Here is a 19,113-nt window from a genome sequence, read left to right as displayed (position 1 = left end):
CTTGTTATCTCTGAAGGTTTTCTGGAAATGCTCAGGAGACCACAGAACAGTGCTTCTATCACTCCAGTTGAAAAGATGGACCACTCAAGAGACAGCCCAAACTCCCAGGGCATCCCCATTTCTCAGGTCTGAGGGACGTTCACTGTACGTGCTTCACAGCTGAGGTCCAGCTGTGGCGTGGTCCACAGTGGCCCCAAATTAAGCTCAACAACAGTCACAAGACAAAGGCCAAGGTACCATCCCGTCATTTAGCTGATACCTTACCTTGAAAATTTCTGCCATTTTTCGTTGCTGAGGCAATGAACAGTGGTTCTCAATCGATATGATGATGGGGAGGTCGGAGTTGATAAAGGCACTGCGATCGATGGCTTCAACCACTTCCTATGAGAGCCAAAACAGCACATGAGAGTTCAGATATCTGCCCAAGGTGTCAAAAGGCAAGGCACTTACAGCCACAGAAAGCATCTAAATGGTTTATGCAGAAGACTCTGGCCAAAGTGGTTTTTATCTTTTCAAATGTATTTTCAAGTTAAGCAACAGGCTATTTTCTATAAACACATTAAACTATTCATATTGAGTATTGTTCACATACTATGAGGAACAGCTATCAGTATCCTGAATTTAACTATATATATATATATACTGAGTATAAGTAAAAGACACTGTATTAGTTACAGAATCAAAAATGATAAGGCGAGGGCGTCCCTGGTGGCGCAGTGGTTGAGAGTCTGCCTGCCAATGCAGGGGACACGGGTTCAAGCCCTGGTCTGGGAAGATCCCACATGCCGCGTAGCAACTGGGCCCGTGAGCCACAACTACTGAGCCTGCGCGTTTGGAGCCTGTGCTCCGCAACAAGAGAGGCCGCGATAGTGAGAGGCCCGCGCACCGCGATGAAGAGTGGCCCCCGCTTGCCGCAACTAGAGGAAGCCCTCGCACAGAAACGAAGACCCAACACAGCCATAAATAATGAAATAAATAAATAAATAAATAAATAGCATTCCCTTTAAAAAAAAAAAAAAGATAAGGCGTAAGATACTTTCCTGCTTTCAAGGAGTTTATAATCAAATCTACTTGGGGCAATAAGACATATATCACATATATTTATGTATGTATGTAAACACAGTTATCAACTCCTCCTTCCCTCAATATAGGGTATAAAAAGTTTTAAGAGGGCTGAATAGGAAAATGAGTTAAAGAGAAAATGCATTTTAGCCACCATCTTCACATACAAGACAGAAATAAGAAAATTCCTTCCCAGCCCAGCCATGGTTCAGAAAAAAATGATGTTACAGCCAAAGACCCTCTGAATGAGGATAGTAATTGCACAATGAACAAATAAACTACTTAGAATTTGAAATAATAATACAGTGAGACCAGTCTTCCTGGGTGACCAATCTCCCCAGGTGGAATCAATTCTCATTACTTCATAATGTTATTTAATCATCTCCTGACACATGATGTTGGCCTTTGTCAGCAGGACACCGGGAGAAATGACCTTTAATTCCTACAGCAAGAGAACAGACCCTGCCTTTTATATATCATCTTATGATGTAAAAATTTCAACAATATTATTACATGATAACTAATTTAAGGTAATGGTTACTAAACTTTGGTCAAATGAGAATCTAAGGAGAGTTCTAGATCAACTCCTAGGAAAATGAACATGTGCACATCCTACACAATTTGGGGAAGCCTTAAGACGGAGGATAAGAACTCCCAACCTAAGGTATAACTTGGAAGAGTCATTCATTTAAATGATGAATGAAGATAATGACTCTTTGTGATCTGATTTAAAGAAAGTTATGAAGCATTACCTTGAAGGGGATCTTGGTTGTCAGGGTGTGTCCATGATAAATGATGGGCATCCCATCATCTCCGTCCCAGCAGTCCAACTCTACACTCCTACAGCCTTGCAGGAGGACCTGTGGGATCAATGAATGAATCCACCCCAGATGAGCAAATGGAGATAAAGTCTCAAATTAAACCCAGCACAGGCTTCCACATATCAGTGTTCACTCTCCAGGCTAAAACAGAAGGGCCTAAGATTGAAAAGAAATATTGCATGTTGGCCGAAGGCCACAATTTATTAGGGGTGGGGAAGGGAGAGAATAGATTAAGGTAGAAAGAGTGCTTACCAGAGCTGAATACTATTGGAAGGTAAAATTTGATAGCAAAAACATAAGACCAGTTTCCCATCAACTTTGGTCCCTCAAGGGACCTACACATGGTGCATTCTGAAATGAGACAGCCAGGCTATAACTCTATCTGGGCAGATGTCAGTGGAGGTGACACAGGTACTGATGAAGAAATGAGGCCACTGATTCCTTAGTGAACTGGCCAAACATTTATATAAATCCAATCAGAATAAAATCTCCTCTATTTAGACCCACATTCTGCCACTACCTAATACCTTTGCTGTGAACATATAGCATGGGAGAAGAGTAGAAGCAGGGAGTTATCAAGGATTTGCCTTGCTATCTAATCCTAGAACAGCCTCTACAGCAGAGATGACAAATAATCCATAAAGTCCCCTCTCCACACCCATAGCAGTCATCAGTAATCAATCATAATATACTTGCCCCCTAAGCTCTGATGTGTTATCTCACAGCCTCCTCAGCAAAGAACTCCAGGAAACACTACCAGTGAATTAGATGAGATGATAGCTATTTGCTTTTCTGGATCTAGAGCTGGAAGCAGAGCTCCTGATATATGTGCTTGGGTTGCATCTCTGTAACGTTTGCTTGGAGCAACTTCTTCCTCCATAGACTGTATTTGTGGACTATCTTAAAGATGACCACATTTTGAAAGGGTCAGCCAAAGCCAGATATATCTGTGAATGGGCCAACTCTCTGATTTAAGAATCCACCTAACTATTTTCATGTGACAGCAGTCCAGTACTGGGGGCTAGCGGCCACTAGACTTGCTGCAACATAACTTGGATAGTGGAATCCCCCTTATTTTAATGTTTTTATATGAGATACTTGCTGGATTCTTGCCATTGCACAGCATACAGCACCCAGTTTTCCTAGGTAACCTATCTTCCCAGGGCTAACTGATTCTTTGGCAAAGAAGCCCAAGGCTATCAGTGTCTGCCAGCACTAGAGTATCTAGAGGTGTGTTGCTTTGGGCTGAAAACTGTTGTGTAATACGACAGGTGGGACGTGAGGCTCCCTCATCTCTGTAGTGAGCCGCGCTGGGAAGAATGTTCACTGACCAGCAGCAGATGAGATGGGTTTTCAGTATGAAAAGACTAAAAGTCCTTATCAATGTCTGCATGACATTACGGCTTCCACATATGGTTAGAATAGGAGAACCAGGGCTGGAAATTCCAGGTGAGAAGAGGGCTTTTTCTCACTTCTCATCACCCATACAGTAATCTTGGGAGGTAACTGGGAGAGCTGAGAGAGAGCAGAGAGTGGTAAGAAATGAAATAAAAGGGAGCTTCATACTAAGTTTAATCACATCTGTGAGTCTATTTGAGAGGTTTCTGTGCCTTATTCAAAGGCTGTGACAATCTCTACTTGAGGTGTAATGTTAAGGAGTAAAAAAAAAAACCTCCCTGATGTCAAATAAGGAAATGCAGTAGGAATTAAAGCTAGGACATTGGTCCCTGTTTATTTTCCTGGGATAAACACACACACACACACACACACACACACACACACACACACACACACACTTCATTTCTTTCCTCTGGAACAATGGATTTCAAACTTCTTTTAACCTTGGAATTCTCGGTACAAATGGAGGGCCAATATATAAAGTACATAAAAGAGCAAATCCTCAGTGGCAGTGGTTACTGTCTGCTCTTCTGTGTCAGCAGCTGAGGCCCCTTGACAGAACTCTTATTTTGAAAATCACTACTCTAAGGACACATCTTCATTTCATAATAAAATCCCCTTAGATTTTAGAGTTTAAAATACATACTCCAGGGCTGCCCTGGTGGCGCAGTGGTTAAGAATCTGCCTGCCAATGCAGGGGACACGGGTTCGAGCCCTGGTCTGGGAAGATCCCACATGACGCGGAGCAACCAAGCCCGTGTGCCACAACTACTGAGCCTGCGCTCTAGAGCCCGTGAGCCGCAGCTGCTGAGCCCGTGTGCCATAACTACTGAGCCCGCACGCCTAGAGCCCGTGCTCCTCAACAAAGAAGCCATCACAATGAGAAGCCTGAGCACTGCAATGAAGAATAGCCCACGCTCCACACAGCTAGAGAAAACCCACGCACAGCAACGAAGACCCAATGCAGCCAAAAATAAAATAAATAAATTAAAAATGGATTTCTATTAAAAAATAAAATAAAATAAAATACATGCTCCATACCAGATAAGCTTTGGGACAGAAGTTTGACCAATGCTTTGAGGAATATATAGACTAATATCAGAATAAAGGAAGCTCAAGTCTGCTGGGTTTGTGTAAACAATACAATTATAATTTTAACACTTGGACGCCCCCCAACACACACACACACACACACACACACACACACACCTGGATGTAGCTAGCTCCTCCCATAATTAACTCACCTTGTGGGAGTTCAGAAAACAGGCAGCATAGACAAGGATGTTGCAGAAAATATAACAGAAGCAACAGACATATGGATCATTGAGAGCTGGATGTTTAGGTCAAAAGGATGTGCTTTTTCTAGTCTGGAGACCCTTCTGAGTTTTCAAGAATATTCCCATGAATTTAAATGTGTAGGGACAGTGCCTGCAGTCTGTAAAATTGTTTTTTGTTGGTTGCCATAGGGGTAGATTAATTTTCTGACAAATTGCAAACCAAAACAAACAATATTTTGGGAATAACTTCACAGACAGTTGCATTTTCTGCTATGCTTTCCCACTACAATATATTGATTTATTTAGCATTTAGTGAAGCAATTAGATAGTTTTCCCATGGGAAAATCTAATTTTAGTAGAGGTAGGTCAGACTAACCAGGATCTAAAAGCTATGAGTCTCAAACAACTACTTTTTAAATTTTGCCTAGAATAAAGGTTAAGTGTAGATGGGGGGGGGGGAAGAAACAAAAAGAAGTAAAGAAAACAACTGTATGTATAGGCAGTTTTCCCACACATCGTGTTTCCTCACATTTCACAATTAATAGTGTATAAGTTCTTCAAAGGAGTCTGGGGTCAGGTTTTTGTGACTTTGGGGGTTACGTAAATAAGGTTTAATGAAAACCATATTCCAAGTGAAATTCTCAGTACCTGGCTGTAGAGTTCTACTGAGGATTCTCCTTTGAGTTGATGGCCTGTGAGGTAGGTATTGTGTGAAGATTCAATGTAATAGTAGGAGAGGGGCAATTGCAATTCTTTAATGTTCTCCTGCGACTCATCATTTTTCGAGGCAAAATTATCTTTATCCATCAGAAACCTAGAGGAAACAAAGTTTCTTAGAATTGCATGGGAAAAATATATACTCTTTTTTAAAAAAAATGAACAATAGTTGACTTACAATATTATATTAGTTTCAGGTATACAACATAGTGATTCAGTATTTTTATATATTATACTCCATATAATGTTATTATAAAACAATGGCTATATTCCCTGTGCTGTACATTACTTCCTTGCATCATATTTATTTTACACCTTGTAGTTTGTATCTCTTAATCCACTTCCCCTGTCTTGTCCCTCTGTCAAACCCTCTCTCCACTGGTAACCACTAGTTTGTTCTCTGCATTTGTAAGTCTGTTTGAAAAATGTATGCTCTTAAATGATGGGCAAAGATTTTTTAAAAGTTACCTTGCAAATCCTTCAAACGACATTAGGCCCTGATGACACATAGTGATACTAGGCTCGAACTTCTGCAAGGGATACAAAAAGAGTGTTATTTAAGTAAAGGAAACTAAAGGGAAAACCCACCACATCATTTTTTGAAACTGTTCTGTTTTCATCAGGAAACATCTAAACCAAATATTTGAACTAATTTAGTTATGCAGTGGTAAGGTGTAGTTTTTTAGTCTAAAAGAAAACATTAATTATGTGTGATTTTATTATACGAAGCATATTTATTTAAGAGAAAAAAGGAGAGTGGGAGAAAAGAATAAGACTGATTTATATGAAAACAAATGATATCGGTTTACCCAGGTGAAGATGGGGATCGTAACGGCAGCTACCATAGAGTTGGTGGGAGGTGAAATGCGAGAATCCACATAGAATCCTCCGTACAGTGCTTGCGCGCCATCATATTACAGTGAGCGCACAGTCATGTGATCTTAACCTTACATTTTTAGCGTTGCCAGTGATCAAGTGCAGTTGCTGGCCGGCTAGTCCACTGATTCCCAATCAGCTGACAAGGCAGGCTGAAAACCTAGACTAATTCTGCGGCATGTGGCGCAGCCCCAAGGAGCTATCTCGCCGCCCCCTATCTCCTGCCGCCCCCTAGCGGAAGCCATCACCGCCTCTCGCCTGGGTTACTGTGACAGCTTCCTACCCGGTCTCTCCGCTCTCCTCCTTCCCTAGCACAGTTTATACTCCAGTGGGGCCAGAGTGACCTCTTAAAAACACAAATCAAATCATGTTACTGCCCTGCTCAAAAGTTTCCAATAGCTTCCCATCTCACATGGACTCGAGTCAAATTCCTTCCCATGGCCTAAAATGCCTGGACGATTCGGCCCCTGCCCACCTGTCTGAAATCATGTCAGCTATTGTCCCTCTGGCATTTGTTATTCCTCACAGACTCCAAGCTCGCTCCTGCTTGCTACTCCCTGTCTGGAATGCTCTTTCCTCAGACCTTCACATGGCTTATGCATTCAGGGCTCAGCCCAAGTGTCACCTCCCCACGGCGGCCTTTGCTTACTCCTCTCAGCCCTCCTGCATCACTCCATCCCTTACTCTGCTCAATTTTTCCAGAACCCATTATTACCTGAAATTACTTTATATTTTTATTCATTTTTTGTCTGCCTCACCCACTAGAATGCAACTACTATATTTCCAGGTCCTGGAACAGAGCCAGGTCCATAGTACAAGCTAATAAACATTTGTTAAACAATCAAAGTGGCTGACAACCTAACTACTAATTCTACTGCATGTGCTAGAACTACGAGAAGCAATCATGTACTGATTCCTTACAGGAGTCACTGAGTAAGAGAAGGCTTAGGACCTATGTTAATCATATGTTAAATAAGAACACATATATTTGGTATTTAAAAACAAACACAAAAACCAACCCTCTATTTCGGCCCTAGACTTAAAGGTGTTAGAAGGAAATATAGAAAGAGTAAATGTTTACAGAAAATAATTAGCATAGTTAGAGGCTTTACACATTTGCTTGCACACCAAATGGGTACAAACCTGGATGATGCTGAGGATTTCATCGTAAGTGTAGTGTTCTCCTTGGCAATTCACTAGGAAGTCATTGAGCTGGAGGATGCCAACTCCAAATACGCCCAGGGATGTGCTCTCCACCCCAGTGCCATTTGTCACGATACTTGCAGCAGCAATGGCATCAGATATCTGCCTCTGGTTGTCGGACAGCTGCTGTTTACTCTTAATGAATAACCCCAAATCGGAGACATTTCTGGTCAGCAAATCTGAAACAGAACCACCCACAGAACACGGACAGGCTAGCCAGCATCTTTTATAAAGTTCATTTTGGAGATAATGGTGTTGTGGAAATATTAAGCTGGAGAAACTCTTCACTAATCTGTCTAAACAAGCCATCAAACTCAGTGCTTCTTCCTGGCTTCACATAGTTGAAGGAATAAACAAAAATGAATCAATGAATAAATAAAAGAAACTAAGAGAGATCGAGGTCAAAGATTTTGAAAGCCCATAAGCTTCAGTATTAGATGGAAGCTAAATGTAAATTTCTTTGGGGACTTCAGGCTAGATTCAGACTTTGGCTTTTGAGACTAGCTACTTCTACATCTTTATGTTTGCAGAGATGGAAGACGTACCCTTAAGATTACAGTTTTTTCTGTACTTTAAAAGTGTAACTGTAAACATTTGTGTGCAGGTTTCTGTGTGAACATAAGTTTTCAGCTTATTTGGGTAAAGGCCAAGGAGTACAATTGCTGGATCATACGGTAAGAGTACGTTTAGTTTTGTAAGAAACTGCCAAATTCTCTTCTGAGGTGGCTGCACCATTTTACATTTTCACCAGCAATGCCCTGATTGCTCCACATGTGCACCCATTTTGGTACGGCCAGTCATTTTCATTCTAACCACCTTGGAGGACAGTCTGTCAGTTTCTTGCAGAGCTAAACACAGACTTATCATATAATGCAGCAACTGCATTCCTAGGGGTCTACCCAAGTGAGCTGAAAACTTACCTCCACAGAAACCCTGCACACCAAATATTTATAGCAGCTTTATACATAATTGCTAAAACTTAGAAGCAACCAAGATGTCTTTCAACAGGACAAATATCCATACAACAAAATATTATTCAGCAATAAAAAGAAATGGCCTATCAAACTATGAAAAGACATCGAGAAACCTTAAATGCATATTGCTCAGTGAAAGGAGCTAGTGTGAAAAGGCTACATTCTATATGATCCCAACTATATGACATTCTGGGAAAGTCAAAACTATGGAGACAGGAAAAAGATCAGTGGTTGCCAGGGTTCAGAAGGAGAGTGGGAGCAATGAAAAGATGGAGCACAGGGGATCTTTAGGGCAGTGGAACTATTTATTCTGTATACTACTGTAATGGTAGATACATGTCATTATATTTTTGTCAAAACCCATAGAATGTACAACACAAACAGTGAACACTAATGTAAATTATGGATTTCAGTTAATATATTAATATTGGCTCAACTGTAACAAATATACCACACTAATACAAGATAGTACTAAGGGAGGGAACTGTATGTGTGTGTGGGGAGGATATATGGGAACTCTCTGTACTTTCCCCTCATTTTTCTGTTAACCTAAAACTGTTCTAAAAAATAAAGTCTATTAATTTTTTAAAAAGTGTAACTACTGGGCTAGTCCATAGTTATGACCATTTATGACTAAAGTTGAAAAAGGTCAATATTTTTAGCATAAGGACAATATATTTTAAAATAATTAAAAGAGCAAATGCATGAAAGAGGACAGTTTTTTTTTTTTTTTTTGCTTTTTAGTGTTTATAGTTTCCAGCAAGAACAGAAGAGAAAAATAATAGGCTTAAAATGAATGGGTGGTGATGGTAATGGTGGTGGTGGTGAGTGGGATCGAGGAACTAGACATTCTGGTTCACATATTAGGAAAAATGTCCTGGATGTTCAGACAGGAGTGCTCTGCTGAGGTCACGAAAAACTCTCCTGTCAAAGGGCAGACAACTTCCACCCTGGGGTTCAGTACCTACCCACCTGGAGGCATGGAAGTGACTGGTGGTTCCCAACTGGGATATGCCACACACCTCGTGGACTTTTGGAAATCAGTGGGAAAGGTTTTTAGTTGTCAGAATGAGTGGGAGGCTCTATTGGTGAAATATTCTGGAATCCATGGACAGACCCACCCAGTGATGAATTTCCTTGTCCAAAATGCTAATGATACCCTTTCCCCTGACACCTCCATTAGAAAGATAATTCTTTAAGCATTTCACGATGCTCCAGGTAGCAGCATGCCATGTGGGACACAGGCTAAGGGCTTGTGTGATTGGATCTCGAACTTTCATTTTTAGGTAGAAAGGCCTCAAAGGGAACTATTAAAATCTCGCACAAACCTAGGTCAGGCTGAAGACCGCTGGTGTTTTCGTCAATGGTCAGGTTGGTGTAGAGGGGGGCCGCCTCGGAGCCGGCTCGGTCGCAGGGTACGGCGTAGATGTCAAAGAGATCCTTCAGGTCCTTGCGGCTCCTCACACTGGGTGTGGGATGGAGAACACCTCACCTTTGGCATTGTTATAACAAGGTTAGGGTCAGACAAGAAAGGCTAAGAAGAAATCCAGCCATACCTGAATGATTTGAACAGTTCAACAAACTCCACAAAACTCATGCTGCTGTCTGAAACCATGAAGCTCTGAAAGCCCTTCATTCCTCCTTTGATGCGCCCATGCCAGCTGCTGCTGCTCCAAGCACTGCAACAAAGACATGGCCTTAATGGGCAGAACTGGGACCAGTTTTGTCATTCTGCCCCAAGAGACATTCTCTGATTAGCAACATGAACAAAAACATGGACTGCAAGTCATTGAAGGTTTAGGCTCTTTTCTTTTCTTTCTTTTCTTTCTAAGCATTCCTTTAATTACATACATCTTTTCATTTCTCTCAAAATTAATCCATATTGCATCGGAGGAAATAAAACATTATACACTGAAACCACTTCATGTTTATAGCTTATTTAATAAGGGCACAAAGCTGAGGTTAATATTCCTCTACTAATCATAACAGTTCTTTGAAATCTCAGGTCAATGGGAGAAAAAAACTCCAAAAATTCAGTGGTTTTGAAGAAAAGTCATTTTAAAAAAGAGCTCCAAATTACTCAGTCATGACTTATGGAAGATTACGCATGTTCTTTCCTATATTCTAAAATATAGAAACACATTTAAGAAGAAAATCTTGAATGTATCAATGTCTTCTCTTTTTCCTTTCTTAACCGGTTCTTAGATGAAAACAAGGAAGGGCTTTTAATGTTAATGGAAAATGTGAGTAACAAAAATATTAAGGATGGAAAGAAGCCAACTCTGCCTAGAATTATATTTGCACCTACCAAGGCTGGATCTATTTAACATAAAAATATCAGTCAACTGGGTCAAAAATTCAGTCTAGCTGTTTCACAATATTTTTTTATTTTCTATACTGGTTCCCTGAGAGGAGAGTATGAGAAATGTTTTGACTGGTTTTTGGTCAAATCAATGACTAGGATCTTTTTTTTTTTTCATTTTTGCTTTTTTCTCTTATTTTTTACTTTCTAAATATTTCAAATATGTAAGAAAGTAGAGAGAATACTGTAATGAATAGCTAGTTTGTCCTCAGTCTTGCCAATAGTGTTTATTCATGGAAAATTATTTTGTGTTGACATCAGAAGGTCACCTCCATTAATGGAAGAGTAATACAAATGGATAGGTTTATTGTACTTTGTAGGCTTGGGTTATTGATCGCCAATGTGGTATGGGAAACAGAGGGTGGAGGTTCAGGAAGAGGAAAAAATCCGATAACAAAATGGCTTATCATTTGCATTTAAACAAGTACATTCCCTGCCTTCCTTCCTTCTGGTTCCAGGTTCAGCCTCTGTCTGTAGGCACCCATCTCCGTCTGACTTTAGGAAACTCTATCAGTTCACTTGTTCCCTTCCTAGGGCTCAGTCTTGCTCTCTCCTTGAAGAGCATTCAGGCTGACTTTTCTTCTTCTGTTTCGTCTTCTCTGTCTGGTTTAGCATACTTGGTGGGCACTGCCCCCTGTCCTTCTATGGCAGGGTCCTCTGATCTTGCATCTGGCATGGTAGTTCCTCTACTTTTACCTCTTTGAAAAGATTTTCCTCCTTTACTTTGTCCTTCCTTTTCCTGCTTATGAGTGATTGAAATAAAGGGAAAGACCACTTAATCCAAGTTCTCTGGCTATTTTATTTACCCGGGATACTGTATAGGCTGAAATATAATGTAAAGAATTCTGATTCTTTGTAGCTTTAATTTTGTTACAAACCGGGCTTCCCCTGTGGCGCAGTGGTTAAGAATCCACCTGCCAATGCAGGGGACACGGGTTCGAGCCCTGGTCCAGGAAGATCCCACATGCCGCGGAGCAACTAAGCCCGTGCCCACAACTACTGAGCCTGCGCTCTAGAGCCCGCGAGCCACAACTACTGAAGCCCGCACGCCTAGAGCCCGTGCTCCGCAACAAGAGAAGCCACCGCAATGAGAAGCCTGCACACCGCAATGAAGAGTAGCCCCTGCTCGCCGCAACTAGAGAAAGCCTGAGCACAGCAACGAAGACCCGACGCAGGCAAAAATAATAAATAAATAAAATAAATAAATTAAAAAAAAACCCAAAAAACCCCTACAAACCTCACAAGAGTGGTATAAAGAACTCCCATGTACCTGTAACCCAGTTTCATCAAGTGTAGAAATTATGTTCATTATTCGTATTGTGAAAGGATGCTTCCCTTTAAAAGATGAGTCACTGTAGGGTTCTTTTCTGTAGCAAGCTTCCCAGGAAGAGAGGAAGAGGGGAGGAGGGGTGTGTGTGTGTGTGTGTGTGTGTGTTGTGTGTGTGTGTGCGCACGCGTGTGTAAAATTACCGTTTCCAAAGCCAATATCTGTACAGACTCACTTCCTCCTCCCATTCCTCTGTTTGACGAAGTAAAGAATGTCTGTTTTACCATGGTTCTGTCTGGAATCTTTGCATTTCTTAAACTTTAGTAGGGGGCTGAGGGAGATGATGTGGCGTTCTGATTCCTTTGAAAGACTTTCATTTTAATATTAGTTCTTCTGAGAGGGTAGCTGTTGTTTCAAATCTGTAATTTGCATGGACCTTACAAAATAATTTACACTAATACTAGCTAAACCTATCTAACTTGCCGTAAGACATTAAATTCTCTAGATGTGTATATCTCATACATGAGAAGAGTCCGAAATATATTTCACCTATTAGCAAAGGGTCAAGCTGCTTACATTAAAACTTAATTTATTCTTTGTTTAGAGCAGTGCTCGCCAATAAAACTTTCTGCAATGATAGAAATGTTCTTTATCTGCACTGTTCAGTACAGTAGACACCAGCCACTGGTAGCTATGGAACACTTTTAATGTGGCTAGCATGACTGAGGGACTGAATTTGAAATTTTATTTAATTTTAATTAATTAAAATTAGAATTTAAATAGCCACTTAACATTTTTTCCCTGTGGCTAGCAGCTGCTATATCAGTGCAGATTTAGAGACTCACAGCTCGGATTTTGTTACTGCTATTGACCTTTGAAGGGTTGGTCTGTCAAAAAATGAGAAGCAGTTATAGTAATATGAGAAGGTAGGAATACAAAATCAAGAAAATTAGGAGCTTTAAAAAAATTGGGGGTTTTCAGTTTTAATGTGATTGTTAAGACGAAATTAGAGATAGTCTTTCCGTAGAGCACTGGGAGAGGATGCCCTTCTACACAACCTGAAGGATGTGAAGGGTCCTTCTGTTTTATCATGTTAAGGCCCCACCTGGACGGGCTCTTGTTTGAAGAAGACAGCACAGGGGAGGACACTGGCCTGATGGGAGATGACGTCCCGGCAGCCAAGTTAGGGGACCCAGCCGTGGTCAAAGAGTGGGCTCTTCTGGAAGGGAGAGGGTTAGGAGGGCTTGTGATGGCGTTCGCCTCTGTGAGGGTGAAAGACAGAAAAGAGACAATGACTCCGATTATACTTGCCCTCAGAAATCAAATGAAAACCAAAGATGCTTCTGAACGTCTGAGGAAATCAATCCATGAAGGTAATTAATGTACAAGAAGCATCAAAATATTCTGGTAGGTTCTCAGTCCTGGCTACACATCAGAATCATCTGGGGAGTAGGACTTCGCTGGTGGTCTAGTGGTTAGGGCTCTGTGCTTCCACTGCTGGGGGCATGGGTTCGGTCCCTGGTTGGGGAACTAAGATCCCGCATGCTGTACGGCCAAATAAATAAATAAACAAATAATGAGTAAATGGTAAAAATTAAAAAATAAAAATCATCTGGGGAACTTAAAAAGTGCTTAGATGTCCAGGTCCCAGACAGAGAGTGTCTGAATCAGTTGGGCTGGGGTGTGGCATCCAGATATTTTTTAAAAGCTCTGATATCCAGCCAGGGGATAAGAATCACTGGTCTAATCTATCAAACTGTATCTTTTATATCTAATATTCCTTGTCAATAATGGCAAGTTATTTAATGAGAATTTTCTTCTTAATTACACTGGTATTTGCAAACTTGTATTTGCAGAAATACCTCTTGGGTTCCATCATCTAGTGAAACACAAAGGTAAGTATATTTAATGTGATAAAGAGTTTTGTTAAGAATGCCCACAATATTTAAATCACAATTTAAAACCAAATGCATATATTTTCCCATTAAAAATTCTCAGACGTAAAGACGCTGCTTTACCTGATTCTTCTTGTTCATTAACGTCTTGAGGATCAGAACCACTCCGACTCCGACACTCTTTGTGCGTTTTGGCTTTGCGGGTGGCCATCTCGTCGTCGGTGGCCTCTCCACTCTCACCCTGGGAACACAAAACTCACATCGTTTCTCATTCTGTATTTCTCTCCCATCACTGCTTAGTTCAGGTGGGTCCCTATTTTCTCACTGACCCACCTTCAATACCACCTCCACCTGACAAAAATAGTAAAGACCTATGTGAAGGCTGACCAACTATTCTCATGTTATATTTTTGTTCTTCACTAAAATGCAGCACTCCTCTGGGGAGGGTGAAAAGAGGAGGAATAAGACCCTTGGAATCTGTGTAGAGACAGAGTTATGAAGCAGACAAAGTTCAACTTAGGCATCAACATATGTCTTAGGCCTCCTGTATGCAAAGACTGGGATTTCTTCTAGTTAACCATGAAGAACATATATTATCATGTTACAGTGAGAATATAAATAATGTAATATATAATATATAGTGATACATATATATATTTATCATGGTAAAAAACAAAACATAAAATTTACCATCTTAACCATTTTTAAGTGTATAGTAGTGTTAACTATTTGTACCTTGTTGTGCAACAGATCTCTAGAACTTTCTCATCTTGCAAAACTGAAACTCTATACTCTTTGAACAGCTCCCCTTTTCTCCTTCCCCTTACCCCCTGGCAACTGCCATTCAGCCCCATATTTTCCTTCTCTCTGCTCCCACAGCACTTTGCAGACAGCTTGACAGTGACTCTTATTTAGATCTCACTGTGTTTGTTAACATCTCTGTGTCCCTCTATGGACCTTGACTTTTCCCTGGTGTTGACTCAGTTCCTATCACTGGGCCTGGCATCCAGGAGGTGCTTGGTAAGCTCTTGTGTTTCATTTGTTTTCCACCTCATCTTGTCCCCAAGCCAAATGAGCTAAGGTAGTTTATGGTGATGTAGACCATACAGTGGTCCTGGAATACTGGGGTTAATGCTTAATAAATAAACTCTACCCTCATAAGGATTTTCTTCTTTTTCTTGGTGGTGCTTATACCCAAGGTGTTGTTTCTCTGCACGCTGGGCTTCTCAGCACTCTTTGCTGATGTCCCGGGACTGGGGTTTCGAGTACTCCATCGTCTGCCGCCAAACAACTCCACAGCGTGAGCCAAAGTTGGGCCTTCATATCGTCCATCCTCCTGTAAAAGAACCACATTCTGAACACATAAGGAAAGAGCGAGCAATGGGGAAGTAAATATATTAACAGCTTCCAGTAAATTCCCAGAGGTGGAGGAGAATAGGCTGTCACCGAAGAATAACCATCTGGCCACGTAAGTGGCTCTGCTTTCTAACTGTCAGAACTCTCTGTTGGGGATTTCATCATGTCCTCTGTTGTCCTGGTCACGCCCTGCTGAGTTCCAGTGATGTGCTTTAATAGGGCCACGTTCACCTGGGATTAACAAAACAATTTCCCTTCCCAGTTTCAGAGGTTATGTTCCAGAATTATCACTGCAGGCAAATTCATTAAGATGTACTTTGCAGATCTGGCCTTTGGAGGAGCTGGAGGGTATACATGTGTGTATGAATCTATTTAAGTAAAATCAAGTTCTATTTGCTATTGCATCACTCCAGTGTATTTTCACCTAGTTTGATGCTTGGGACAGTCTGACTTGAAGTCAGAGTAGGTGGAGTACACAAAATTCACTTTGGAGGGCTCTGGGAGCACCTTGAGTAGTTGAGCTGCCATCCTCCTTTTTTTTTTTTCTTTGTTGGATAATCTTTTAATAAAACGAGGTGCACACCACTGATATTAAGAATGGAGGGGCTTCCCTGGTGGCGCAGTGGTTGAGAATCTGCCTGCCAATGCAGGGGACACGGGTTCGAGCCCTGGTCTGGGAAGATCCCACATGCCACGGAGCAACTAGGCCCGTGAGCCACAACTACTGAGCCTGCGCGTCTGGAGCCTGTGCTCCGCAACAAGAGAGGCCGCGATAGTGAGAGGCCCGCGCACCGCGATGAAGAGTGGCCCCCGCTTGCCACAAGCCCTCGCACAGAAACGAAGACCCAACACAGCCAAAAATAAATAAATAAATAAATTAATTAATTAAAAAAAAAAGAATGGAATATGCGCAAAACAAAACAACCCTTTTTGGCTAATGGATGGAGAAGGAAGAAAAAGCATGAGAAATGGAGCTGCCATCCTCTTGAGTGACTGATATCCAAGGACAGAGAGCCCAGGGGACTCAGAGTACCATGCATATTATGATGTTGTGAGCAGCGAAAACATACTCAGTGGGTAGGTGATGGTTTACAATAGCTGCTGCTTGCAAGGCAACTCTGTGTAACATGCATAGAGTATCAGTAGGGATTCATTAATCCCTACTGATTAATGAATGAGTAATCCCTCCTGATTAATGATCAGTGGTCAACAATTCTCCTTATAAGTCAGGAAAGTCAGTTAATAAAACTACAAACAGGTCACATATGAATTAAAAACAATACTGATGATATTTCACAGGTTGTAGAAAAGGTACCTCTTAAAATTAATTTCCATTTACTATCTTTACTTTCTGCAAATTTTTAAGGTTAGTCCTCCTTTGCAATTCCAAAGAAGTGCTTGTAAATAGATTTTGCTTTGTTATAGATAATATGCAAATAATAGAGGCTTTACGTGTGTGCACGTGCGCGCGCACTTGCTCCTTCATCCTAATGTTCAATGACTATCTGATTTTATGACTTGAGTTGTGACCTCCCACTTCCTGCATCCTGTTATGGATCCCAGCATGCTGAGTAACTTGGATACTTGATCTTTTGAATGACATGTGATGAAACCTTGTAGTGACCTTTTGTCGTGGATATCTGTGATTTATGCCTGCTTATGGATCATTACTCTTTTCTCTAACCATACCCCAATTGTTTTGATCTCTTTTTCACTAGATATAGTCTTGGGTCTATAAATCAAAGAGGAACATCCTCCCTTGATCAATGGTTGGTACAGGATCCAAATAAGCCAGTCAGAATTTCTGTTCCTGGAAAAATGAATCTTGAATGCAGTGATACAGAGAATGAAAATGGTTGGAGATGATTCCACCTCGTGCAGGCCTGCTGAAGAGAGTCCCTGATAACAAGTCACTACAACTGACTCCAAAGTGGAATAAACAATTCATGACACAATTTCATAAATAGATTTTAACTACCTTATTGCATAACATACTCTGAAAGAAACCTTGTGAAATTTTTATCTATGGGTTTTAAATAACACATCTTTAAACATTTAATAGACCCCTTCATTAAAATTTAAAAGTTCTGCTCTGCAAAAGACACTGTCAAGAGAGTTAGAAGACAAGCCACAGACTGGGAGAAAATATTTGCAAAGAAATATCTGAGGAAGGTCTGTTATCCAAAATATACAAAGAAATCTTAAAACTCTACAATAAGAAAACAAACAACCCGATTAAAAAAATGGGCCAAACACCCTAACAGACACCTCACCAAAGCAGACATACAGATGGCAAATAATTCCATGAAAAGATGTTCCACATCATATGTCATCAGGGAAATGTGAAATGAAACAAGAAACCACTACACACCTATTAGAATGGCCAAAATTGAGAACACTGACAACACCAAATGCTGGTGAGGTTGCGGAGCAACAGGAACTCTCATCCATTGCTGGTGGAAACGCAAAATCATACAGCCACTTCAGAAGGCAGTTTGGTTTCTTACGAAACTAAACATACTGTTACTGTATGATCCAACAATCACACTCCTTGGTATTTACCCAAATGAGTTGAAAACTTATGTCCACACAAAAACCTGACCATGGATGTTTACACCAGCTTTATTCATAATTGCCAAAATTTGGAAGCAACAAAGAAACCTTTTAGTAGGTGAATGAATGAATAATCTGTGGTCCACCCAGACAATGGAATTTCATTCAGAATAAAAAGAAAGCTATTAAGCTACAAGAAGACAGGGAGGAAACTTACATGCATATTACGAAGTGAAAGAAACCAATCTGAGAAGGCTACATATTGTATGATTCCAACTATATGACATTCTGAAAAAGACAAAACTATGGAGACAATAAAAAGATCAGTGGTTGCAGGGGACTGGGGGAAGGGGTGGGGGTGGAGTGGGAGAAAGAGATAACAGGCTGAGCACACAGGATTTTTAGGGCAGTGAAAATGCTCCATATAATATTACAGTGATGGATATATGTCAATAAATATTTGCACAAGCCCACAGAATGTACAGCACCAAGAGTGAACTCTAAGGTAAACTATGGACTTTGAGTGATTATGATGTGTCAACATAGGTTCATCCTTTGTAAAGAATGTACCATTCTGGTGAGTGATGTTGATAATGGGGGTGCCATGCAGCCATGGGGGCAGGAGGTTTATGGGAAATCTCTGTACCTTCCTTTCAATTTTATTATAAACCTAAAACTGCTCTAAAAAATAAAACTTTTAATATAAAAACTTAATAGATCCATTACCATGTACATATAAAAGAATCAGCCTCCACTGCTTTGGTTTTTCTAAATTCAGAACAGGTCAACGTGTGCCAAGCTTTACTTTTAATGGAAATATTTTAGGCCTGGAAAAAGCAGGATGCTTTTGTCTAATCTTTAAAGGAGACTCTCTGGGAACTAAAATGTAGTTTGAATCTTTCTTTCGTTTTATACAAAACAATAAACTTGTTTAGGACAGGTGAAATATGTCCTTCTATTTTTAATTTGGGAGAAGGACTGTTGTGAGTGAAGGTACATTCTCAGTTTTAGAAAACAGTTCATGTGGAAGTTGAGGATTAGGAAATTCATTCCTTAAAAAATATTCAGGCACTTTTAACTCAGCATATCTTTGCATATGCTATCTTAAAGACTGTGAAACTAATCTAATTCTTTAAATAGATCCCATTTTTTCCATTGAAGATAGCCAGAATCTGTTTCTGTTGCTTACAATCAAAGAAGTTTACTGATAATCCTGTGTATAACCTTCTCAGCTTCCCAGAGATCTTTCCAAGTATATGAGTTCCCAAGCTCTGCCCATGATAACCTTGAGCCAAAGCTCATGATACCAGCCTTTCCTCCACACCCCACATGAAATCTCTGCAGAGTTTACT

At 40.6% G+C, this 19,113-nt stretch overlaps 1 protein-coding gene across 6 annotated transcripts in view; it reads right to left on the bottom strand.

Moving 5' to 3' along the window:
* PLCE1 (phospholipase C epsilon 1) overlaps nt 1–19,113 on the bottom strand; it is a 311,658-nt gene that overhangs the window by 45,212 nt on the left and 247,333 nt on the right. For 5 of the 6 annotated variants that reach the window (XR_014248798.1, XM_082406420.1, XM_082406416.1 and 2 more), the window contains 10 exons: nt 15,006–15,188; nt 13,976–14,093; nt 13,063–13,219; nt 9,885–10,007; nt 9,657–9,793; nt 7,295–7,533; nt 5,744–5,805; nt 5,207–5,372; nt 1,815–1,922; nt 265–381 (listed from right to left, as the gene is read on the bottom strand). Coding sequence is in view for 5 of the 6 variants with exons in the window: in XM_082406420.1 (XP_082262546.1) it covers nt 265–381; nt 1,815–1,922; nt 5,207–5,372; nt 5,744–5,805; nt 7,295–7,533; nt 9,657–9,793; nt 9,885–10,007; nt 13,063–13,219; nt 13,976–14,093; nt 15,006–15,188 (1,410 nt within the window). In the remaining variant the exon portion in view is untranslated. The remainder of the gene's footprint in view (nt 1–264; nt 382–1,814; nt 1,923–5,206; nt 5,373–5,743; nt 5,806–7,294; nt 7,534–9,656; nt 9,794–9,884; nt 10,008–13,062; nt 13,220–13,975; nt 14,094–15,005; nt 15,189–19,113) is intronic. The other variant, XM_082406419.1, reaches the window with a different exon arrangement.

Source organism: Balaenoptera borealis (assembly GCF_965194805.1).
Source record: "Balaenoptera borealis genome assembly, chromosome: 10".
NCBI lineage: Eukaryota > Metazoa > Chordata > Mammalia > Artiodactyla > Balaenopteridae > Balaenoptera > Balaenoptera borealis.
Note: the sequence above shows the minus strand (reverse complement) of the source record. Positions and strands in the feature narration are given on the sequence as shown.